Source organism: Danio rerio, chromosome 11, assembly GCF_049306965.1.
Source record: "Danio rerio strain Tuebingen ecotype United States chromosome 11, GRCz12tu, whole genome shotgun sequence".
Lineage (NCBI taxonomy): Eukaryota > Metazoa > Chordata > Actinopteri > Cypriniformes > Danionidae > Danio > Danio rerio.
Genome location: NC_133186.1, coordinates 13,470,067 through 13,497,500, shown reverse-complemented (window position 1 = coordinate 13,497,500; position 27,434 = coordinate 13,470,067). Strand labels below are relative to the sequence as shown.

The 27,434-nt window shown below is 36.6% G+C and overlaps 1 protein-coding gene across 1 annotated transcript; it reads left to right on the top strand.

The window, feature by feature from the left end:
- The first annotated feature begins 4,442 nt into the window (after nt 1-4,442).
- Nucleotides 4,443-26,402, top strand: chrna4b (cholinergic receptor, nicotinic, alpha 4b). Its single transcript, NM_001048063.1, has 6 exons — nt 4,443-4,692; nt 13,008-13,159; nt 13,283-13,327; nt 13,477-13,586; nt 20,215-21,607; nt 26,089-26,402. Exons 1-6 carry the CDS (start codon nt 4,635-4,637, stop codon nt 26,212-26,214), a joined length of 1,884 nt encoding a protein of 627 aa, NP_001041528.1. The 5' UTR covers nt 4,443-4,634; the 3' UTR covers nt 26,215-26,402.
- Nucleotides 26,403-27,434: the final 1,032 nt, after the last annotated feature.

The following is a 27,434-nucleotide window of genomic DNA, read 5'->3' as shown; positions in this document are numbered from 1 at the left end:
TCTATGCTTGGACATGAATTCATCACATGAAGCTTTATATGATGCAATCCAGTATATTAATCTCACATTTCCCTCCATTACAGCCCCATTGAATTGCTGTCTCTTATGTAATCCTAGTTAAAGTCGTATCCGCCTATTGATCAAAACTGACATGATATTACACGCAGTAACATTTGATAAGCATTCAGGGTGTGGAAATTTCAAATTCAACAGGATGATATTGATCCTGGACATGTGAGTTTAAGCGTATAAGAGTGTGCGTGTGTGTATCTGCGAGAGAGACAGATGAGGAAAGGGGATATCTCAGTCAGGTCTTTTCTCTCAGCACCTTAATGAAAGTCTGGTTATTGCGATTCAAGGTTGTATTCATTCGCGTAGAGGACAACGTTCTCTGTGGGCATTCGCAAATGGCATCTGATGAAACAAATTATGAATGTTGATGACCGCAGCCACGTTCGCAGCCAGAAAATAGCTCTTCGCAGCTGGTTTGTGTCCAACAATTAGTGTTGTAGGTAAACAAATAGGTTACACGGTCATTCTATTAGATAAAGCGGCGCGTCAGCTGTGACAGAAAAATATTTCAGCATCTTGTAAGGTTTTACATTGTGAAAATGTATTGTTAGCTCTCACAGCATGTCCAGTTCATATCTGTATTATTCATAAGGAAATTGTGGGTCATCCATGGCTGATTTATTGCCTCTCCAGACAGATGGTTAATCAGTTTCTTGGACAGGCTCTTGGTGGATTGCAGGTGTGTGCTGGATTGGAAACAGCATGGATAAATATTTTATTTACTCTCTTTTAAAATGCTAATATTTGCCTGATAGCAGCTTTCGGGGGTTACTTCTCTATAGAGGCGTGCACGTCTTATTGTGCAATATTAATGCTAAATATTTGGCATGCATAACACAAGCTTGTGCTTCTGAGCGAGATAGTTCACCCAAAAATAAAAATTGTCATCACATTCTTTACAATGAGGTTCATTTTGTTAACATTAGTTAAAAGGATGGTTCACCCCCAAATAAAAAAAAATAATTATATATATATATATATATATATATATATATATATATATATATATATATATATATATATATATATATATATATATATATATATATATATATATATATATATATATATATATGTATATATATATATATATGTATATATAGTTAATTTACCATCAGGTCATCAAAGATGTAGATGGGTTTTTTTTTCAGTTGAACATTAATCAATATTTGGTAACATATTACAATACCGTAGTATTATTTAATGTTAGGTAATGTATTTATTAAGATAAATAACAAGAAACAATAAACAATACATTTATTATAGCATTTGTTCATGTTAGGTAATGTTAATTAATGAAAATACAATTCATTACACAGACTGTGCATTAACTAATGTTAACAAGCATCAATTTGGATTTTAAAAAATGCATAAGTAAATTTTGAACTATGAATAATAAGTGCTTTACAAATATCGTTCATGTTAGTAAATACCTTAACTAATCAAGCCTTACTGTAAAGTGTGACCCAAGACTTTTAGCTGAATCTTTGGTGTATAATGCAAATCAGTTACCCATTTTTGAGAGAATAACCACAATAAATATGCACAACCAAGTCCAAAACAGTCTTATGGTTTCTGATGACACACTGATGTCCTATGAAGCAAAATGATTACTCTGTGCAAGAAACTAAACCGTATTTACAAAATTGTTATTTGATTGCACACTTGAATAGAGTGTATAATGTACATTATACCAAAGTGATTCTTACCCAACCCAAGCTCATACTGAAAATGTACCCCTTTTTGCAAATCCACCAGAGGCCGCTGTGTATGCTTTTTAAGATCTCAGATTTCTCTTGCTAGTGGGATTTGTGCCTGCTGTTTTTGTGTAAATCCACCAGAGGCTGCTGTTGACTGACTGACTGACCGATTGACTGACCCATCCTCCTCCTTCCCTAATTCCAACAAATAGTGTTTTCAAAAATACTGATTGTCCCTTTTTAAAGATGAAATGCAACCATTGTACTTCTGGCTACATAATTCTCCAGAATGTGTATAGGGCTACGTTTTCAGAATGAGCCTATGTTGGTCTTATGTCTTCTTTGAATGCCATCTACACGCATGTTAATTTCAAGTCTCACAAAGAAACAGCACAGGAGTATGTGTAAAACAAGTATTTATTGAACATATTTAAACAGAGTCGTAACTGAAGATTCTTAAAGTTAGAGGGAATACGCAGAGAAGTCTGTTGCAGACACACACGACTCACACAAGCAGGGAAATCTAGGAAGACGTAAACACCAGAACATACAGGTAAATACCAGAACTCAGGAGATCGCTGGAAACCAGGAGAAAGATCATTGTGGAGTATTCTCATGGAAAGTTTGGTGGATGATGCTAGATGTGAGTATCATGACTGACGATGACTGAGTGAAGGTGAGTGCACTTTATAGTGTGTGTAAGTCTATTATTAACTTAATATTCTAGTCAGTTTGACTGATGTAGGTTGAGATGACTAGAAAAGTAAAATTGATTCAACTAAAAAAAATTAAGGCAGCAAGATGTTTATCGTTCTCCCTACGTTTCTACCAAGGTTTGTTCTACATTCATTCATTTTCATCTGCTTTTCTGGGGCAGCAGTCTCAGGAGAGAACCCCAAACTTCCCTCTCCCCAGACACTTCCTCCAGCTCCTCCAGGGGGATCCCGAGATGTTCCCAGGCCAGCCAAGAGACATAGTTCCTCCATCGTGTCCTGGATCTTCCCAGAGGCCTCCTCCTGGTGTGACAGGGGGTCCTTAGGTAGGTGTCCAGGAGGTAGTCAAATAGATGCCGAGCCACCTCAGCTGACAACTCTCGATGTGGAGGAGCAGCAGCTCTACTCCAAACTCCTCCCGGGTGACAGAGCTCCCCACTTGATCAATAAGGGTGCGCCCAGCCACCCTGCAAAGAAAACTAATTTCAGCCGCTTATATCTGAGATTTTGTCCTTTTGATCATGACCCAAAGCTCATGACCATACAGTAGGTGAGTGTAGGAACGTAGATTGACCGATAAATCAAGAGCTTTGCCTTTCGGCTCAGCTCCTTCTTTACCACAATGGACAGGTTTATCGACCGCATTACTTCTGCTGCTGCACCAATCCGCCTGTCAATCTCACTCGTGAACAAAACCCCAAATACTTGAACTCCTCGACCTTAGTAAGGACTTTCCTCCAACTTGGAGATGGCAAACCACCTTTTTCCGGTGGAGCACTATAGCCTCGGACTTAAAGGTCTCATCCCGGCCACATCACATTCAGCATGTTGAAGGTAAAAGTTTGATGAAGCCAACAGAACAACATCATCTGCAAATAACAGTATTTGTCTTGGTTTGTTCTTCATTTCCGTCAATTGGACTTTTGGTTCCTTTCCTCTGTCATGTTTCGTTATTGCAAGACTTGTATAATATATTATAATCGATGTCAATGAGGTTACTATATATGGTTCTTCACCCTAAAGGGTTACACATACCCTGTAACTATAAGAAACAAGAAGATAAGAGCCACGTTTACACTGCAACAACACGGAGCAATTAGTTTTTGGAAAGCAAATGACAGTGAAAATGTAGTTTGATCCTGCTTTCTCTGGTTACCTTGCTTATTTTCAGTTTTGCTCATATCCTCTACTTTTCGTTATAAAATCCAATCAACCGAAACCTGATGCGAGTGTTGTGTTTTTAGTGTTGTATCTGGTTTTGGGGAGAAGTGCTGAAAAGACATAATTTTCAGCTGCATTGCACTTTGATTTTGACTTTAATTACAATAAAGACACACCAATTTAAGCCTTAATAACAGATAAAGAAATATCACCACCTAGTCTAACAGTGCAGGCACATCCAGGGACGAACGCTGCGACGGAGCGTCTCTTCCTGTAATTAATAAGCAGAAAGCATCCTGGGTTTGGCTGCCACTGCTCATCTGCACTGTTAGATCACTTCCAGACATATTTCAGTCTGTTTATGTCTCCTTCCTTTGACTTTCCATCCTCTCGCTCGCTCGCACACATACATACACACACCTGCTTGGTCTTTTGATCCCGGATTTTTGCTATCTTAAACTTCTTTAAAGGCTTAACATGAAAAATTTCCATTGACCATGCAATTAAAGACGATCATGCTCTTTTGAATAAGGTATTTTGCCACAACATTTTAAAAGATTTTGCCCTCCATCAATACCTTTTGGTTCTCTCTCTCTTTCTCTCTCTCTCTGTGACACATTCTCATGTAGAAGCCGCAGCCTCCAGCGCATAACATCTACTCAGCGTAATAGGCAGAGATTGGAAGGTGGAGCGGCCGGAGAGGAGAGATACTGAGAGAACACAGATAGAGGGAGAGAGAGAAAGGGGGAGGGAAAGAGTCTAATGACAGCTAGAGAGGTATTCTGAGGGACTCCTCACTTTTACAAGAGGTTTGGGCGCTGAAAGACTTTTTGTGGCCTTATTTAACACACTTTTGACTCAGTTTTTGGAGTGATGATCTACTGGTCTGTTCAGAGATTTTTTTATGATCAAAACTGGACGAAGATTTTTATTCTTTAGTTCCTATGCCGAAATTCTTCCAGAGTTGAATATCATCTGACATAAGAAAATGAGAGCAGCGTGGAGGGTCTTCTTTCTTCTGTGCGTCCATCTGCAACTGGCGTATGGTAAAGTCTGACCTTCGCTTTTAACTTTACGAGTAACTCGCTGTAGTTACACAATGGCCAGTTTCCTGTTTATTTATTGATGCAGTGTGAATGAGAAGGTGTGAATGACTCCGGGGGCGTTTTGTGTCAGGATATGATGCTTAATGGGTGCTCTAAAAGTGACAATAAATAATTATGCACCTTGCCAGAAGGAAGCTGTGTTTATAATCGGTTATTAATATTTTATTATTTATTAAATAATGTTATATTATTATGTCTGGTATACTGAATTTAATTATTATTTAGAATACGGTGCCACTTTATATTAAGTGGCCTTAACTAATATGTACTTACATAGGAATTAATAGTTTGTTACAATGTACTTATTGTGTAAATACATGTATTTACTGTGTACTTATGCTTGATTTAATACATCTATGTACTTACATCTGTAACTAACTTTTGTAATTACATTTGTAAATACAATGTTGACCATCCTTTACACCAGGGGTTCCCAAACTTTTCAGCCCGCGACCCCCAAAATAACAATGCCAGTGACTCGCGACCCCCAATATCCTCTGAGGTGGTTATAAATACAGAAACCTTGCATGCAATGACGCAGACACACCAATTAAATTTGTGTCAGTGCTTTAAATGTGCCAGAAAGTATAACCTGATGTTATAAAATCAAAATGCATCTGACGCTATTGCTGCCTTTAATATAATGTAATTTCCCCAGGGGTCACAATCCAATAGAACTAGTAACTATAAGCTAACTATATAGTATATAGTAACTATAAACGACTATTTTTATTTTCAGTATAGTTATGGATAAAATATGTTAATTCTTATGGTTTAATAAAAATAAATAGATTTTTGGAAATCACCAGGCGACCCCCCCTTTATTGCCCCGCGACCCCTCGGGGGGTCCCGACCCCCACTTTGAGAACCACTGCTTTACACCTTAACCCACCCTTAAACCTACCCATGCCACCAAACCTGTCCATAATCCAACCTCTATCCCAACTCAAAAGCACCACAAGTGTTCTCAAATACATTATAAACACAGTAAGTACATTGTATTTATTTTTCTGATGTAAGTACATAGTAGTTAAGGATACTTAATATAAAGTGGGACCTAGAATACTACTTTCATATTAATAATAATATTATTATATTATAATTATATAAAAAGTCATTCATAATAGCTGTCATCATATTTGTATATTGAATGAATTTATTTATTTACTCTCCTGTTAAAAATACACACCCTAAAATATTTTGAAGAAAGTTGATAGCCAGTATCTATTGACTTCTGTAGCATAAATTTTCTGATTACAAGATGATTCATTGGATTCACTAAAAAATGTTGAGGTAAGTGATTGCAAACAATCAACAACAACAAACAAACAAATTAAATTTAGTAATGTTTAACTTAATTTGCTTGTTTAAATTCAGTCTATATAAATTGTTTGTAACCACTAACCTTAAAAAGTTTTAGTAAATTCAGTAAATAATTTGTTAGAGTATGAATATTAATATTATTAATTGCTTACATTTATATAGCGCTTTTCTAGTAACACTCAAAGCTCTTTACAGATTACTGGTGGAATCTCGTCATCCACCACCACAAATGAACATAAATGGACATAAATGACTTCCAGTTTTCAACATTCTTCAAAATCAGGAAGAAAATCTCATAAAGGTTTGGAAGCACTAATGGATGAGTGCCCATCCGGCACAGGACATCAACATGACGTCAGATTGATGGTGTACCCTAACATCGGGGGACGTTGCATTTTGTTTGGAAATAACAATCAGGGGTGCGTTTCTGAAAACCATCATTAGCCAAATAAGGTTGCAAGTTTCGTCGTTACAAACATAGTTAATTAATTTGGCGTTTCCCAAGTCCATCGTTCCAACAAATATTCACGAACTGCATGGCAAACTTCTATGCTTGCAACTACACCTCTGGAGCTGTAGTTAGAAACATAGTTCCGGGTTGTGTTCTATTCCACACATTAAGGTCATCTCTCTTAGGTGTAATTTGCTTTCAAAGTATTTTTACGGTTCAGTTTTAGCGTTCTGCATGTTTACAACTGTGCTTCCTTCGCAGTGCACTTCAAAACATTGATGTCATTTTGAACACAGCAGTGGCTTATGACGAACGCTATAGCTGACCTATTATTTAAAAGTTTATGTTACATCTCCTAAGCTTGTGCAAAAAACATAGCATACGTTAATGTTTTTAATTTATAGTGGCTTATTTATTAAGTATCTGTACTGTATATGAAATGGGCCTGTTGGTTAAAACATTTCTGCAGTGGTTTGTATATGTCAAATTGTAAAAGTAGACTTTTCAAGAAGTAAAAAAAAAAAAAACAATATCCCACTTAATAGTAATTATAACAATTATAATAATCATCATCAACAACCTCATAATTATTATTGATATATTAAAGTTAGATTTTTTTTTTATTTCCTAATAAATAATAAATATGACATTTAATCTCGTTATTTATTTATTTATATTATTTATATATATTTGAATATGTGTTAGCTTTTGTATGTGATTTTGTTTTAGAATAGAATATACAATAGGGAAACACAGGCCCTATATGTGCCATTTACATATATTTCAGTTAATATGGAGTGCATGTTTTTACCAAAACTAATATTGGATTTTTTTTAAATGCGAGTGTGAAAATAGTATAATTTGCACAAAGAAATTATGGGGTTCTTTACTAGAGGAGTTGTTACCACCCCGTTTAGAACATCATTCTGGGCATTTTAAGTTATAACTAACGTGGTACAAACAATGGATCTGTGACAGAAAAACAACGATTTTGGGAAACACTCGTCACTACATCGTTTTTCCCCCAAACGATGCATCGTACTATGATAATTCAGCTGTGAGTTACATGGGAAACGCAACCCTGGTTGATGTCAAAACCCAACAACAGGCTGACGTCAATGTCCAACATCGAACAGACTTTGGATTTTGGTCACTTTCCAACAGAACCTAAAAACAATTAAATATCAATGTTTAATGATGTTACAGCTTGACGTTGTGTGGACGTTACCACTATGATATCTTTCAGATGTTGGATTTTGGTTATTTGTCATATCTGACAAATAGGGCGACACGGTGGCACAGTAGCTAGTGCTGTTGCCTCACAGCAAGAAGGTCGCTGGTTCAAGCCCCAGCTGCATCAGTTGGTATTTCTGTGTGGAGTTTGTATGTTCTCCCCGCATTCGCGTGGGTTTCTTCAGGGTGCTTCGGTTTCACCCACAAATCCAAAGACATGCGGTACAGGTGAATTGGGTAGGCTAAAGTGTCTATAGTGTATGTGTGTGTATGAGTGTGTATGGGTGTTTCCCAGTGAGGGGTTGCAGCTGGAAGGGCATCCGCTGCATAAAACATATGCTGTATAAGTTGGCGGTTCATTCCGCTGTGGCGTCCCCGCATTGATAAAGGGACTAAACCGAAAAGAAAATTTATGAATTAATACCTGATGAATAAATGTCAGTATTTGACGTCAATGTGTTGTTGGTTTAAGATGTTGGCGCAAATTGTATTTTGGTCACTTTCCAACACAATCTAAAATCACAACACAGGCTCATTCTGAAAGCGTAGCCTTACTGTATTTACGTTTCTGAAGATCTTAAATTATGTAGCCAGAAGTACGTATGACTGCATTTCATCTTTAAAACAAATGCTACGGGGCGGTATGATGCTGTTCCTTTTCACGCTTACCAGTTGACAGCTTAACAGCATGTGGACAGCTTTTGCACTGTAAACAGTTTGTCCGGTAGCTTGACGCGTATGTTGACGGACTTGAGATGCGGAGCGGAGTTGCCCGTAAAGACAGGGTTTGGGTCCAGTGAAGAATGGTTAAATAAGCAAGTGATACAAAAACAAAAGCCAAAAAATAAAATAAACAAGTAAATAACAATTTGAGAACATGGTAAGATCTGAAAACGTGGTAAAAATCAGGTGGCCGTGAGGGCTTTTCTTTTTCTGGATTGTTTTCCAAAACACTGTCGGTTGGGTTTATTGAAGTGGGTGGTCAGGTCAATCTGTGATTTTGAAAATACTATTAGTTGGGTTTAGGGAAGAGGGAGTATGGGGAAATTGTTTGGTTGGTCATTTAGTCAGTGAGCCTCTGGTGGATTTACGTGAGAACAGCAGCTGTGACTGGCACTCACAAGAAAAATTTGAGATCTGAAAAAATGTACACAGCTGACTCAGCTGAAAAACTGCAAAAAAAAAAAAAAAAAAAAAAAAGTAGCTCCTGGAACGTATTTTGCACTCTCCAGAAATGTATATAGGGGTACTTAATCAGAATGAGCCTGGGTAATAAAATCAACCAAATATCAACATCATTTCATGTCGTTATTGGATGTCAAAATAACATTCTCCTTAAATGCTGGCAACCTAAATCTATAAATGTCTTATGATGTTGTGTGCAGTGTTGGGGAGTAACTAGTTACATGTAACGCCGTTACGTAATTTAATTACAAAATAAAAGTAACAGTAATTAGTTAGAGTTACTAAGAAAAATATGTAATTAAATTACAGTTACTTTTGAAAATGTTAAAGATTACAAATGGGGTTACATCTAATATTTTTATTTAAAACTCTGTAATATGTTGAATAATATTAATCTGTTGCTTTGCCTGTTTTGACATTGCATGATGGCTTCTGCTAAGGCCATTTATTCAAGCGCTGATGCTTTTGATTTGCGGCGCAACCACGGGCGTAAATCCCGGGGGGAACATGTTCATTGTCCTCCTCACCAAATAAAATATATAAATATATATAAAAACGCACTCTCTATTGTGAAAAATATATGTGTATACCTAAAATAATTGTCTTAGTAGGAAAAAAAACCCGCATTTATTATTTAAAAAGCATTTAGAAAGACTTCACCACCGCTTCCTCATAGTGGTTTGATAAACTGGCAGAGCGTCTCACCTACTCCTCACACAGCCTGTCACATTCAGACACACAGACAGACATACACAAAAGTTAGGTGTGTGGCTACAGGTCATGTTGAATTTGAGTAAGTATGGTGTATAAATCACATTAAATAAAGTGATTCTCTTCAATGTAGTTAATGCAGAATCATTTATAAATTTGTTGCGGCAAAAATGCAGATTACCGATATCCATGAATCTGCTGTATTAGCGGTTAAAATGACTCATGTAGTTAACGTATGCTTGTTTACGTTAGCTTGTTGCATACGTTAGTGCACTGCAGAATAATACGCCAAAGCCGTTTATCATGCAATGTTTCATTTGTGACGACTTGGCATAATGTTAACTAACTAGCCCCACTGTATTTTTTGTGTAATCAATTTAAATTTCGTTCTTAAGTGACTAAAGTAGTTTAAAATATAAAATGTCCTTGTTTTTATTGTTGTGATGATTTTTATGATACTTTTTCATTCTTTATGTAAAGCACTTTGAATTAGCATTGTGTATAAAATGTGCTACAGTATAATAAAACTTGCCTTGCAGTGTCATGGACTAGATAAAATGATTGAGGTAAAGTTGGTTTTATATTCGCACATTCATTCAGTGACCGCTCCATACATTGTTTACCATGGTACTTTGAAGATTCAAACTGAAATCTCATGTAAGTATGACTTTAAAACAACATTAATAATAATAATAATAATAATACATTTTATTTGTATAGTACTTTTCCTACATACATGGAACTCAAAGCACTTCACAAACAACAAACAGGCATTGTAAAATAAACCAAATAAAAAATATATAGACAAATAAAGCAAAATATATACTCAGATAAAAGCATACATGTACACGCATATATGCATACATCTACACAATCACACACAATAATCTTTACATACATGCACACACACCATACATGCATATGTACATAAACCTACACAATTTATATAAATTGCATAAACTTTACAAACTGTTATATTCATACGCAATTTTATAAAGGTGCGTCTTAACAAGCTTTTTAAAATCATAAATTCTGGGGGATTCTTTCACTTCATTTGGGAGACAATTCCTAGATTTTGCAGCATAGTGAGTAAAAGAAGTGCCGCCAGATAGCATTAGATTTACAGAGTGAAATTCTAGAAGTCTAGCGCTAGAAGAGCGTAGCAAATGGTTTGGATTATATTTTGGTAAGCAGTCAGAAAAGTAAGAAGGTGTCATGTTGTGTAGTGCCTTATAAACTAATAAAAGAATGTTAAAATCTATTCTATTAATGCTGGTGTGATATGTTCTCGAGTCTTCAATTTCATTAAATCTCTGGCTGCTGTATTCTGTATCAATTGCAACTTCTTTATAGAAACTTTAGGTAAACCAGTATAATAATTGCACTATTAATTGACTGTGAACAATGCTGTACTTTGATGGTTGTTGGCTGCTAATATAATTTTACTATTTAGAATTTCTTATGAATACTCTTCTGAGATTATATTATTAATGAGAGACTAGATGTGTGAATATAAAACCAACTTTACCTCAATGATAAAATGACATAGTAAAGGAAAATGGACATAAGATTATTTTTCAGTGCAGTAAACGGCAAGTACAAAAAGTTCACATATTAGGGCAATTTGGCTTTCAGAATGAGTGCTTATGAAACTACTAATGTCACAATATTAATCACAGGCAAAGGAGAAAGAAATGATTGAGGAACAGGCAGAGCAGGGTCAGTCAGATGTACAGTGTCAGGTAAGGGTGTTGTGCTTTATTGAAGGGATAATGACAATTCTTTTGGGGTGAACAATTTCTTTTTTATGTTTTCTAAATTGTGGCTGTTTAGCAGATGAACCTCACAGGCTCGCCAATTTACAACATGATCTCTCAATTTAACAAGTGTAATGTAAACCAGTTAGTTATTATGAGTATGGAAAACGTCTTTTCCTGCATTTATTCGGCTTCAGGAGTCTGTCTGTTGACTGTAAACAACACAACAAACAATGCAATAAATAGTTTTACAGAAAAATTGCTTTGTCATTGAACCTGAGAAAAACTTAACCATAATGTAGTCTCCATGCTGTAATATGAACAATAAAACTATTTTTAACTGTGGGGACATATCTTTATAAGTACAATTCAGCTGTATTATTTGTGCCCCCTTCAAAAAATCTTTAAAAAATTGCTTATAAGAAATTTTATATTTATTGTCCTACTGTTAAATCAAATTAATGGTCATGGGCGCACCATGTCTAATCCTCTTTGCCATTGAAAAGCATGAGGAAGCATCTGCAGGTATGTAAGCTAACGTTTATTTGTTTTATAAAAGCAAATGGTTTTTGTCGTTATCGTGAGTGTACAGAAGTAAAAACAGACTCTTTCATTTCCCATGATATATTATGACTCACAAAGTTATCGATTTGTGAATTTCAGGGCACCAGCAGACTCCTCTGGCCAAAGTAATGTTATCACATTAACAGTGTAGCTAGTTTAATTACATTTCTCAGTAGCGTGACGGTAGCGTCACTAAAAATCAAATAGCTTTTTACAGTAGTGAAGCTATTTTATTAATGAAGTAGCGCAGAAGTGTGTCCACACAAGCTACATTTACCGATCGCGGATCAATACTGTTTAAAATGTGTAACACCTGGTTTTATTGGATTTTTTGTTTTTGCTGTTATGTACTATAATTTATTCCTGTATGGTACAGCATATTATTTACAGTAAATAATTAAAATGAACAGTTCTGACTCATATGTTTCATTGGCAGTTTTATTGACCACTAAGATGTGATTGATTTGGATTTAAGTGGCTTCGATTTAAAAAACAATTGCAAAAATTAGATGTATTTTTTTATTGGAAATGCCACATAAATCACCTGCACAACTACCTAAAATTTTGATTTTGTAACAACAGTAAACATGTTTTTGTGATAAGGTGTGGTTTTGTGGTGGCTCTACTTTAAATTTAAATAAATTTAATTAATTTAATTTAAGTGATGAAAGCTTTTGAGATTTTAACAGTAAACAGAGTGTTACTGTAAGCTCACACCTGCTCTGTATAAATGCTTGAAAATTATTTAGTTGAAAATGTTTATTAAAAACTTAAAAGTAATCAAAAAGTAATCAAATGTAATTAGTTACTTTACTTTTATAAAGTAATCGAAAATTACAGTAACTTATTACATTTTAAATAGGGTAATTTGTAATCTGTAATCTATTACATTTTCAAAGTAACCTTCCCAACACTGGTTGTGTCACTGCTGTCTAAATGTGAGAAAATTTTTATTTTGGCATAAACTATGCCATTAATGATTGAGCTTTTAATACTTTAAACACACACAAAAAATGCTTTGCCCTTTTTAGTGTTTTCCATGAGCCCAGCTCATGCCCATGCGGAAGAAAGACTCCTCCAGTCTTTGTTCATCAACTACAACAAGCTTTCACGTCCAGTAGCAAACATCTCTGATGTGGTTCTGGTCCATTTCGGCTTGTCCATTGCTCAGCTCATTGATGTGGTGAGTCTCAGATATCCTACTTTTTTCTTTTCCTCTAAAACGTACAGTCTCACCATAAAGTCACTTTCCCTTTTTTTATTACTCTCTTCTGTATGGAAATCTCACTATGCTTCATAAAACCAGGATGAGAAGAATCAGATGATGACCACAAATGTCTGGGTGAAGCAGGTATGTTTTCATCAAAAAAAAAAAAAAAAACGCCCATAATTAGACATTAATGAGATTTTTAATTGGAACTGGGCTCTTGTTGCTTCACTCTCCACCCCTGTCATACATGCTGGTTGTGAGCGGTGATGAGCGCACATGTTTCCCTGCAGGAGTGGAACGACTACAAGCTGCGCTGGAACCCAGAGGAGTATGAGAATGTCACCTCCATCAGGATCCCCTCTGAGATCATCTGGAGACCGGATATTGTGCTCTATAACAAGTGTGTGAGGCCTTTTACAAATCCGGAATTTAGCCAAATCCATTTCTTAAGATCGACATCATCAAACACTGTTAACCTCCCACCGTTCCAGCATTGTGAAAGGTTTCCGCAATTCGGTTTGATTTCATTCTTTCACTTTGGAGGTCTGTTAATGTTTTTTTCCTACTCAATCTCACGGCAAATCAGAAGTTTTTGATTTATTTTAAATCCAAGACAGAGTTTCGGACATGAGCAATATAATGATATTTTTGTCTTTTAACATTTTTTTATTTTTTTACATTTTTGCTATTTAAAGCTGCTTTACAGCTGAATTGGAACACATTTTAAAGTTGATGATATATTTGCATTTCATAATTGCAACTTTATTTTTATTTTTTTCTTTATTATATATAAAAAAAAATTAGACAAGTCATTGGACAACAGGGGTTTGTTCTGTAGCCACACTGTTTAAAATTGTCCCGTTAAAAAACAGTAAAATACTGGCAGCTGCAGTTGCCAGCAATGTACTGTTATTTTACAGTATGTTGCTGTAAAAATACATGGACTACATTGATTTACACAATACTCAAGTTAACTCATTTTGCTCACTGAAAGCAACTGCCTCAACTTGGTCAACTGCTGAATGAGTTTATGAAGTAATGTGCTATATATGCTTAGAAGCATACTTATAATGATCACTTATTTTAGTTAATTAGAAAAGTTCAGTTTAACTCTAATGTCTTATTTTTCACAACAGCACACATACATGTAAATCTGGAACCCCCAGATAGATTCTGACTGCATCAGCAACTAAACAGCTGATGTTTTTAAATAGAGAAACATGCAGAATAACATCAGCAGCTCATTGTTCATCTTTAACTCATACACTGGCTCTACTCTCCTCCACAACGGTGACACACAGAAGAAATTAGCTTCAGGTTTTACAGTAAAATACTGTTTTTTCCTTGATTTAACGGTAATCTACTGGCAGCTGTGGTTGCCAGCAATCTACTGTTTTTTTACAGTCTATTTCCGTAGTGTAAATTAACAGTATTACTGTTAAAATACATTTTTACACTGTGTTTTTACCTCTCACACCTTTAACCCTTTAAACCCCAGAGCATATACTTCAGTTTTTATTGAAGTGTCCACACTACTGAGTGTTCAAGAAACATGTAGCAAAGCTGAAGTAAATTCATTAATTAACTGACTAATTAAATGATAATTGAGGATTAACAATGAACAAATGAAGAAATACTGAAAGGAAAAAACAAGAACAGAACGTACAAAACTTTAGTCACAGCTTTATAATGAAATAACCTGAAGAACAACAAATGATTAAATCATTTAAATGATCAGCGGATGATTAAACAACTCTACAAACATCATCACCAGCTACACTTATTACTTAATACATGTATTTTTATATAACATCTTCTAAAGTTCTTCTTGAGAAAAAGTTAAAGTTTTACATCACCATCATGGAGAACAGAGTTTGCTTTAGTTGGGCTCTTAGCCCTGTCATTTTTAACATTTATATGTCTTGGCTGCTGCAATTGTTAAGAACTTTGTTTAAAAAGCTCCTTAGTTGTGGCAAGCCAGCCAAAAACCTAAATAAGATCTGGTGATGTTCATGTTGCTATTAAATGGCAGAGTCTGTTCTCATTTAGTATAATATAATTTACTGCTCCTATTCAATGTTAAATCTACTGTTTTACATTATATGTCTATATATAGCAATGATTTCTGGAAGTTTTTAAGTATATCTTGGACAATAACACTGCTCTATGGTGTAAATCGCACTTAAAGAGACATCAATAATCAGCGTATGAACCTCAATAATGGTGACAACTAACAAAATTAACAGTTTAACTCACAAACAGGCAACTGAAAGTCGAAACATAAACAAAAGCAGAATCAAACACAAATAAAGAAAACTGTTAGACCATTATACAACATTTATTTATACCGCAATGCATGCTGGGATATTTGTACCGTGCCACTCCCAGCATGCATTGCAGCATGAAACATTTGAGATGTTACCATTGTTGAGATACAAGGTCAGATTCATGAGGTCTGAGTGTGTAGTTGTCATAACTGAACTGTTTTTGTATGTTATTTCTTAACTGTTAAGTAATTACGGAGGTATCTTTTCTTTTTTTACTTCTTATTAATTAAATTAATACCTGCAACTAAGCATAAAATCTATTGCATGGGGCCCTCCTTCCAGATTTATAACAAAACATTTATCAGAACTAATTTCAGACAAATAGATTTCTCTATTTATTGACTTTCCAACTTGATTACTATAATACAAGCACTTTGTAAACTCTTTATTATAGTAATTGGAGAGTCTGAATTAATAAGTTCAAGGGTGAAGAGCCCAACTAAACCAGCCCCTCACTCCATTACGGTGACACGAAAAACACCTTAATTTCTGTTGGATCTCAATGAGAATAGTATGGAAGTCAAATCAGTCAGTAATAAGTGTGTGTCTGCTGTTGTTTGTGGAGTTGTTTAATGATCCTCTGCTGAGACTAAAAGTGTTTTATTTTACTTGATTTTATTTCATGTTGTAACTCAAGTGTTGTTTGTGTTTCTTGTCTCTCTTTCCTTCAGTAATTGTGATTATTAACAGCAGGTGTTCATCAGTGTCTGAATTCACTCATTAGTGTTCATTAACTCTGTCAGGTGAACTATATTGGTGAACTAGTTGATGGAATAGTGAACAAGGGCACAAAGTGTGATTTTAAACACAGACTTCAAAATGTCGAATCTGAACTCTGTTAGCTCACAGTTTTCTGCTGCTGGTTATTTTCTCGAAAACAAAAATTTTACACAGAATGCACTGTTTTTAACAGAATATTACTGTTTTAGTGAAAAAACATTATTTTACCGTAGAATCTGACCGTTTTTTAACAGCAATTTTTTACAGTGCATTTGGGGGAAGGGTAACACTATTAACCTTAAAATTATTTTTTAAACTTAAAAACTGCATTTATTTCAGCCATAGTAATATATATTAAGTAATAAACTTTACTATATACATTCATATTAAATGCAAATGCATGCTTAACATGAATAAACTGTGTTTTTTATTAAAATATGAATAAATACATTATAATATAATTTATTTACATTTTTATAATCTCATTCATACATTTAAATATGCTTCAATGACAGTTGGGTTTAGGGGTGAGGTTTGGCCACATCTTAAAAAAATGTATGTTTTCTTCAGAATTAATTGAATGAATTAGCCACTTTTCTGACAATATGTCCAATATGTTTTGCTTCCTAATGGTAGTTGTCATATGGGGGTAATATTTGTCATATTTAATCACCTTTGCATCTAGTTTGTATGTCTTTGCATGAAGACTTGATAATTCAGCTCTAATTAATTTAACAAGGCACCATGGCTGGGTAAAGCTAGAGCTCAGTGAATGGGAGATTACAATGAATATTTTTTTACTACAGTATTTGCTGAAATAATAAAAGTAAAACTGCACAATGGTGTTATCAAGACTTTCAGAAAAAGGAAAAAAAAATAGTGTGAGACTGATGACGGCAAATAGAGGAGAGAATAACATCAAATCTACTCTCAGCCCCGTAGACGCTGCGTTACGAACACCTCACATAGGCGGTAATTTGTTTTTTGAAGCTTGACGCAAAGATGATATAATACTTTCATAAATGCATATAAATACTCATACATTAAAAAAAATTAATGTAAGGATTTAAGATAATAATGACCGTTAAACATGTCATAACAGACTTGTGAAAGGGTCCATGGTGTAAATAAGTAAAATCACACATCTTTTACTTTAAGGTGCATTATGTAGCCTATTTCTTTTGCATTAACAGAAATAATTTGGTCTGTATATAAAAATCGCCCTCTATATCATTAAATAGTGCCTTATTTGAGGGAGCAACCATTTGCAGTGATGTCCTTGATCCATAGTGGATGTTCTGGCTTCCATTCAATCAAACCCCCAATGCACTACAATAACGAGTGTGAAACCAATGTACACTTAACAGCTAGAGCAGGGGTGCTCAAGCATGTTCCTGGAGATCTACCTTCCTGCAGAGTTCATCTCCAACCCTGATCAAACACACCTGAACCAATTTGTTAGGACCTGAACAGCACTCGATAATTACAGGCAGGTGTGTTTGATATGGGTTGCTACTGAAATCTACAGGAAGGTAGATCTCAGGAACAAAGTTGGCCACCCCATGGCTAGAGAATTACCTTAAGGCACTGTGATTGAGAGTTGAATATCTACGATCAAATTTTAAATACTTAAATTTCTAAACAAAAATAATAATTGTTAAATTAATGTTTGAATGCATAACAGATATCAAATTTCTTTGTTTCATTACTAATAGCAAAGTCCCTTTAAGGCAAGTCATTTTACTTGGCGGCCGTCTTTGAAACTCCTCTCAGGCATTCTATCTGAATGGGGAACATCAAATTCTCCAAAATTGCTTGCCAAGCTTACGATTACATTTCATATTAGGAATCACCAATAAAATTAAACAACAACTGTCTCTTTAGTTTCATTTTCTAAACATCCAAATCATTCATTCATTTCTTTTTGGCTTAGTCCCTTTATTAATCTGGGGTCGCCACAGCGGAATGAACCGCCAACTTATCCAGCATACGCAGCGGATGCCTTTCCAGCTGCAACCCATCACTGGGAAACACCCATAGACACTCATTCACACAAACACATACACTTATTCACAACGGCCAATTTACTTAATCAATTCCCCAATGTTATGGTTTATTAGATTTCAAATTTAATATGTAAGTCTAATTTAGTATTTTGGTTATTGTTAATAAATAGTGCACCAATGTAAATCATATCAAAAAACATGAAAAGAAAAGGGAACACAAGACACAAATTGTGGGTCTGCATATAATTTCTGAGACCGCTTAAGAAAATGTGTGTGTGAGCAGTGCACATTTGAGAGCGTGAGAAAACTTGTGTGCAAGCAGCGTATATTTGAGAGCTTGCAAGCAATTTTGTCCATGAAATCGGTGCACGGGCACCACACAAGGTTGAAAGCAAAATTCTTCAATGTTATGCAAACAAAACAATGTTACTGTTTGTATGAAGTAGTCTTCTTCATTGAGAATATGTGCTATCATTTTACATTGCTGCAGATTTGCGTCTAAATCTCTTTAGCACACATGAGATTCAATTAACAAAATAAAAACTTCACTCTATTTTACTTTGCAGCATACAGGAGTTGTTGGTCTACTGCTGCCTCATTGAGGTGGTTTATGTAATTTTAGTTAATCACAAGTTGATCACCGAAGACATATATAATTAATTGTTTTTTTTTTTTATTTAGATGGCCAAATTCTGATTGTGGAAAGAAAATGCTGGGCAGGTTGTTATTTGATGAATAAATGACAATAAGCCACAGTTTTTAATTTAAAGCTTTAACAGATTCCTTTTTTTCTGATTATAACTGATGTAGTAAATCTGTATTTTAAAAATATATATTTTTTTTACATTTCTTTATTCTAAATCTTTAGGAAATATTTTGGTAAATCAAAAATTGTGGTTATATCTGACAAGCTAATCCAGCTAAAAACAATGCTTAAAATGACACTAAAATGCAGTATTTACATCTCATAATTAAACAAAAAGTGAGGCATATAACTGCAAAAAAAGGCCCACATTTTGAGAAAAAAAGAACCACCCCTTTCACCAGGCCAGAAGCAGTGGTCCTACTCTAATTCTGGTCTTCTAAACTTCTAGTAGGTTGGACTTTCTATTTAGGTAGTCTAACCTAAATCACCATGGATTAAAACTATTATTCATTAACAAAATTGTATTTGAATAAAAATATGTTTAGTTCAGTTAAGGGCGAAGCAGTGGCACAGTAAGTAGCGTTGTCACCTCACAGCAAGTGGGTCGCTGGTTCGAAACTTGGCTCAGTTGGCGTTTCTGTGTGGAGTTTGCATGTTCTCCCTGCGTTTGTGTGGGTTTCCTCCGGGTGCTCTGGTTTCCCCCACAGTCCAAAGACATGCTGTACAGGTGAATTGGGTAGGCTAAATTGTCCATAGTGTAAGAGTGTGTGTGTGAATGCGTGTGTGGATGTTTCACAGAGATGAGTTGCTGGGGCTGGAAGGGCATCCGCTGCGTAAAAACTTGCTGGATAAGTTGGCGGTTTATTCTGCTGTGGCGACCCCGGATTAATAAAGGGACTAAGACGACAAGAAAATGAATGAATGAATGTTCAGTTTAAAACAACTTCTCACATTATGAATTTTCAATGCAAGTCATCAAGTTGACAATGGCAACATTTTCAAATAAACCATTCCATGAATTAGGCCAAAATCTCTTTATTTAATATTTGATTGTCCTTGTTTAAGCTGTAATTTGATTTTAGTAAATACTGAAACCAAGACAACAATTAGGTATTCTCAACAATTAAACAACAACTAAATTCAAGATATCTACTCTCAGAAAGACTGGATTTTTAGAGTTCTAAACCCAAGCACGTCAACGACGTCTCATGTTATTGATGGTTTGGCTCACTGTGATGTACACGGACACCACTAAAGCTGTCTTTCATGCTGCTCCACAGATATTTCATCGCAGATCCTGTCTGACAGTTTTTTCTGTTTGATCTGCAGCGCGGACGGAGACTTTGCGGTGACTCACTTGACAAAAGCTCAGGTGTTTTACAACGGGAGAATCAAATGGAAACCTCCCGCCATCTATAAAAGCTCCTGCAGCATCGATGTCACCTTCTTCCCCTTTGACCAACAAAACTGCAAGATGAAATTCGGCTCTTGGACGTACGACAGGGCCAAGATTGACCTGATCAGCATGGCCAGTGACGTAGACCAGATGGACTACTGGGAAAGTGGCGAATGGGTGATAATAAATGCAGTTGGCACCTACAACATCAAGAAATACGAGTGCTGCACTGAAATCTACCCAGATATCACCTACTCTTTCATCATCAGACGCCTTCCTTTGTTCTACACCATCAATCTCATCATCCCCTGCCTGCTAATCTCCTGCCTGACAGTCCTGGTCTTTTACCTCCCCTCAGAATGTGCTGAGAAAATCACGCTGTGTATATCTGTCCTCCTATCACTGACTGTCTTCCTCCTGCTAATCACCGAAATTATCCCTTCAACCTCATTGGTCATCCCACTGATTGGCGAGTACCTACTGTTCACCATGATCTTCGTCACTCTGTCCATAATCATCACGGTGTTTGTACTCAACGTGCACCACCGTTCGTCTCGTACGCACAGCATGCCACACTGGGTCCGGCAGCTATTTCTTCACCTGGTGCCTCGTTACCTGTTCATGAAACGTCCACCAGCCTCGGGCAAGAGAAACTGCGGGAAGCTGATTGAGATGATGCACAAACAGGCTAATTCGCAATCTATGTTTCTGCGGAACAACATCCTGGATATCTCTCCGCAAAGTCCGATCCCGCATTTGGGACCTACTTCAGCTGCCCAGCAGGATCAAGTTCAGCAGGACTCAACTTCCCCCAAACCCCTGTTTTTCTGCAGTTCCCCCAGCAGCCAGTATTCAATCCTTCAAGAGGAAAACTCACAAACCCCCCAAACACCAGTTCTCAGCTACACATGCGCATATACAAACAGCATCTTCGCCTCCAGCACAACTTCCTTTCCAGATACTCTCCTTGGCACCCTGCTGCACACCATACCGCAGGACGGAGCCAAGAGCACAGAATGCGATTTCCAAGGCCACAGTGCTGAGAGTGTCTTCATGGAAGCCAAGGAGAGTGTTCTGGGAGCAGGGAGTTGTCAACACTGCCTTACGTCTGAAGGGACGAGTCTGCAGAAGCTTGATCTCGATGAGGCAGGGAGGTGTACCAGACATAACATGCCCAGCGCTCAGATCTTCAGCCCCAGCAGTGACGGCTCCACTGATCTGAATGCAGCAGAGCCAGTCAGCAATCTGTCTCAGTCCCTGCTCAAAGCCTTGGAAGGAGTTCAGTACATCGCTGACCATCTCAGAGCCGAGGATTCAGACTTTTCAGTAAGTTTTACCATTTGAAGGCACAATATGTTCGATTTTTGTAACACATTACCATAACAGCACATGAATAATGGTGTACTACTCTAAAAAATTATTAACTGGATTTACATTTTTTAGGGTAAGTGGTTGCAAACAATTTATGTGGACTGAATTAAAAGAAACAAATTCAATTCAGTAATGTTCAACTTAATTTGATTGCTTAAATTCAGCTCATATAAATTGCTTGCAACCACTTACCTTAAAAAAATGAGTAAATACAATCAATATTTTTTTCAATGTTATATGTAAATTAAACGTTTTATTATTAACTAAATCTGAGTTATGCGCTAACCAAGAACTAACTTAAACTACAACACAGTCACATGAGTTTATGTGTGAATAATGGCTACCTTATTACTTGTTAGTACATATTTGTTAATTCATGTATTAATTAACTCCTTTGTTTAAGCTATATTTAATCTAAATGAGTCCCACTTTGTATTAAGAGTCCTGAACTACTATGTACTTACATCAGAATACAAATACAGTGTACTTAATGTGTTTAGAACGCATTGCAGAACACTTCTGGTGCTCTTTGCATGAGATACAGGTAGGGTTAGGCATAGGTTTGGTGATGTGGGAGGGTAATGCCAACCCGGGCTCATTGTGGAAACGTAGCCCCGCGGACGTTTCTGCGGACCGAGATTTACGTCCCGGGAGGTACGTATTCGAGCGTTTTTTTGTTTTCGCGGATCCGCGAGAGGCCGCTGTGCGCACTTTTTCGCATCTCGGGCAGGCGCCTCTCAGGAGTGCGCAGCGTTTGCGCCCGCGCCGTTCTCGTGCGAAAAGCCGTCGGATCGGGGGAAAAAAAAAAAAAAGCAAAAGCCCTCGATTTCGACCGCGTTTTCGGATCCCGCCGCATTCTCGCCCTCATTTTTCGGATTCCGTTTTTCGTCTCACCTGATTTCCGGAACCTGCTGTTCCCCGGACTCGATCCCTGTCGTCGTCCACCGCGGCCGGCTCCTCCTCCTCGTCCGGGGCCTCCGCTCCGCCGACGCAACGCTGTGAGCTAAGCGGACAAACTGATTGCGTCGGAAAAGCCCTCCACTCGGAGGCGAGCCGTCGGCCGGCGAGCGCGAAGAGGAGCGGCGCCACACCGCCCTGCGGCGTTCGCTCGAAAAAAACCAAACGCGGCCTTTACGTACCTCAGGCCACGTAAATCGCGGTCTCCAGAAACGTCCGCGGGGCTACGCTTCCAGAATGAGCTTGGGTTGGTTAATGCAGTGCTCACACCAGACATGGCATGGATAAAATGAACTATTCACGCATAATTAGTAGGGATGTAACTGTATCAGTATTTCACGGTACAATAATACCTCGGTGTGAATGGCACGGTACGGTATTTATTGAATAATTTACAAGAAAAACAAAACTAATGAAAAGACCCAAAAAAAGTGCCAATAGTGTTTATTTACCTTAGCACTGAACATACCAATGACATACAAATTAGCCATCTATCTGTAAGTTTCGAAACAGGAACTTCAATTTTTCAATTTTAATAACAAAAAACTATTAAACCATATTAAAAAATAAAGTTTCAATTTAGTATTGTTGAAAACTCATCACATCCAACATTTAATCACCCACTTACTGTACTTAGATAGAGATGGTTTTTAATGGAAAATTATTGTATAACTATAATCTGGAAAAAGCTGGGATCTCTGGGCATGTCCCTTGCAACAGAAAAAAAAAACCCTCTCATTTGGGACTGAGGTTTCTGGGACAGAGAGATATGATTTAGCCAAGGTTGACAGCAGTGGGCAACGCTGTGCATTGTCTTTCCACCACTTGAGAGGACAAACCATGAGTGAGATAGAGGTCTCTTTGTGGTACAAGTCAATGTCTGCATCAATCTAACAAGTGTGCTGTGTTCTGCAGTCCCCATGACTGTTTTTAGTCGTATTCCCCGACTTATATTTCACCACAGTCTGGCAGTGCCTGCATACTGTTTTTTTCTTTGTCTGTCTCACCTTTTCTCCTTTTTCGTATCTTTTTAGAAAGAAACCGAAATGCTTCCACACATTCCATTTAAAACCCGCTTTAGGTTCGATCATTTCCAGCTCTCTTTCTTCCCCGCTACTAGCAGCACACTCCATTTCCGCATTACTGGATCTGTAGTGACAACAGACCGCAAAGGATGATGGCCACGCCTGGGCTGATGGGAATTGTAGTTCCCGCTACCTTCCGTTCGCTTCATTCGCCCAAGCAAACTTTTCTCAATAATATAGTTTTATTGAGTCATGCCCCTACGGTAATATTGAAAAAAATTACTATTGCGGTATGACGGTATTTACAATATTGTTACATCCCTAATAATTAGACTTGTGAACATTTTGAGTTCTCTTGCTTTATTTGCACATCAAGTACGCTTCATTAGCACGTCAAATTCACTTCTCAGTAGACGCGGATTCGCGTCATGGGCTGGGCTTCTGTCTGCCCGGTGACTCTAATTTCGTTGCTAAATGGCTAACATGTATTTTATTGAGAGAATAGCTGTGTTTATGTGCTTTAGAAAGGCTGATAAACAGCGTTGATTTTTTGGAGCCATGTATGAGTCCACTAGATCCATCCAGAAGTGCACCCAGCTCTGTGAGTTCATCAACTCTTCCAGAAACTATACATGGACGATGGAAGCTTTCGGAGGTGCTTCAGACTAATCCGAGCTTAGTTTTATGAACTGTTGTCTGGTATCGGCAGCAGGATTTTCACCCAAGACATAATTACACCCCTACAAGACAAAGCTCATGATTGGTTAACGTGGCACGAATGTTCAGATTTTCACACAAGTGGCGCTTCATTCACGCAAATCTCGTCTTTCGCGCTGCCTAATTCGCACATATCACACTGCAGGATGTCTATTCTTGCCTTTGCATTGACTTAAGCAAGCGTAAGTAATGTAAAAACATGTATTTACACAATAAGTACAATGTAACAAATAATTAATTTCCGTGCAAGTACATATTAATTAGGGCAAATTAATATAAAGTGGGACCCCAAAAAAACCTGTTTATGTATGTTTATGCCATCACTTTACTTGCAGGGGCAAATTCTTATAACCTAATTTTTGACTACTCATTAACATCACACATTTGTCTAGTAGTGCATGTCAACATTGAAAAAAACAATAGATAGTGTTCTGTTTACATCAAAACCAGGGGTGTCAAACTCATTTTAGCTCAGAGGCCACATGGAGGAAAAAACAGCAAGCTTTTTATCAGACTACTGATTATTTTATATGTTCCTCTTTGTTTGTTTGTTTGTTTGTTTGTTTGTTTGTTTGTTTGTACCTCTAGCCCAATCCTAAACCCAATCGTCATAGTAATGTAAAAACAGATCTGGATCTGGAGTCTTCTCTATTAGTATAGCTCATTAACCATGTGGAAGGATGATAACAGCCTTCTAACGCCTATTCAATTGAGTGATGACATTCAAAGTGTGTGGGAAAACCCAGTAGCCATAATATCAAATTATAGCAAGCAGTCTATTCAGCATACTTTGTAAAAAATCCATTAGTTTACTATACTTATAAATAGAGTAAACCCACTGTTTTCAAGCAATTAGCTGACTTAAAAAAGTAATTAAAGCTGTTGCCTTAAAATTATGTAAATTAACTAAGTAAATAAATTAACTAAGTACATTAACTGTGTATAATTATAAAAATAGGACTTAACAGTTATAAAAAAAAATATATATATATATATACAAAACATAAATACATTCAGAGTCAAGGGCATTAATACATACAGACAACAGGTTTACTCACTTTTTACGTAAAGATTCAAGATTCAACTTCTCTGATTGTATGAAATGAAAAAGACAAAAGTCATTTGGAGTTGAAACGGCTTGAGGTCTATTTTTGGTCACACTTTATTTTGATGGTTCGTTTGTTGAATTTAAGATATATTGCATCTGCATGCCAACTAATTCTCATTAGATTATATGTAGACTGTTAGGGTTGGGGTTAGGGTTAGGTTGAGTGTAAGTTGACATGTACTCGCAAAGTTTCTTTCAGCCAGTTAAATGTCTGTTGAAGGAGCAGTATCAGCAAATATTAAGCAGACAGTCTACTAATACTCAAGTGGACCATCAAAGTAAAGTGTTACCCTATTTTTGTTTATGGAAGAAGTGCAAAATAAAGTACAGATAAATTAAATGAAAATAAAAAAGGAGCGCAAATTAGGGTTTTTAATGTTTACCTGCTAAAAGGAACTTTGAAACATGTCTTTAGGAAGAGATTCTCCTCAAGTTCTTCCGAGACACTTTCAACTGGCCTTTGATTCTTGTATTATTTTTTTATCACCGCTTGCTATACTACAAAAACCAGAAAGTACTGTGGTCTCACAGGAAGGTAGTCATCCAAAAAATCAATTCTGAGAGGCAAAGACATGAGTGGAAAATATATCATGATATCTGAAACGAATGAATCTCCTTTTTTCCGCCAGGTGAGGGAAGACTGGAAATATGTTGCCATGGTGATTGATAGAATATTCCTCTGGATGTTTGTGCTGGTGTGCATTTTGGGGACCGTCGGACTGTTCCTCCCTCCGTGGCTCGCTGGGATGATCTAGAACATCATGCGGAGTCTTTAACTGGCCTTGTCAATCACACTTGACTGCAGTGACCTCATTAAACATCCGCTGGCATGGAAATTAAGTGATGTTTAATGTCAGTGCTTTTTTTTATGTAACAGGAAGTTATTTATGGGATTCTGTTTTGGGTTAAATGTTAGTTAATGATTAATTAAATGAAATTGATGTGATGATTTACTCTCGCCTTCTTTTTAAGACAACTTTTTTACATGCAAAACAAGAAGATTTTCTGAAGACAGTTCTGGTCTCCCTTTTCTATGTATAAACATGGAAATACTAAGAAATACTAAATAAAAAAATACTAAAGTTTAATAAAATAATAATACTGTAATCCTTTAATTATAAAAAAAATATATGTTTGCTGTTTGTTCAAACTAACTCATTTAAAATGAGTTGAAACAATACAATATTTGGGTATTTTGGGGAACAACCTAATTATTCAACATAATTTTGAAAATGTAGACCTATATACGTTCCTGGAGAGTGCGAATTAGATACCCAGATGTACGTATGGTGGAATTTCGCCTTTAAAATAAACATTACTGGGGTTGGGTGGGTGGATGGGGGGTGATGGGGGTTGGGGGGAGTTGGGGTGTCCATGTGGATGGCTATTCTGCTGTTAGCAATTTGTCCAGTGACTCATCACATATGTCGGCAGACTTGACACACAGAGGACTTGACAGCAATGTTCAATAAATAAACAAGTAAATAACAGGGTGAGAATGTGGTAAAATTTGAAAACATGGTAAAAATCAGGTAGCTACGAGGGCTTTTCTTTTTCTGGATCGCTTTTAAATACTGACAGTTGGATTTAGGAAAGTGGGTGGGCGAGTCAATTGATGGTTTTGAAAACACTATTGGTTGGGTTTAAGGAAGGAGGAGGGTGGGTCAGTCGATTGCATACCTGCCAACCCTCCCGTTTTTCCCGAGAGTCTCCTGTATTTTAGACCAATCTCCCGCGACCCTCCCGTTTTGTAATTTCTCATCAGTAATTCAGTCAGTCAGTCTACAGCGGCCAGGTGGATTTACGCGAGAACAGCAAACACGAATGGCACTCGCGAGAGAAATTTGAGATCTTAAAAAGTGTACACAGCGGCCTCTGGTGGATTGTATGAATTGTGTGAAACCCATCATGTCTAATAATTATATATATATATATATATATATATATATATATATATATATATATATATATATAT

Excerpts from the sequence above, each read along its gene's own strand:
- chrna4b (NM_001048063.1), top strand. The coding sequence starts at position 4,635 with ATGAGAGCAGCGTGGAGGGTCTTCTTTCTTCTGTGCGTCCATCTGCAA. Across the intron at positions 4,693-13,007 it reads CCATCTGCAACTGGCGTATG|TGTTTTCCATGAGCCCAGCT; the intron begins GTAAAGTCTGAC and ends TGCCCTTTTTAG. Across the intron at positions 13,160-13,282 it reads TTGCTCAGCTCATTGATGTG|GATGAGAAGAATCAGATGAT; the intron begins GTGAGTCTCAGA and ends TCATAAAACCAG.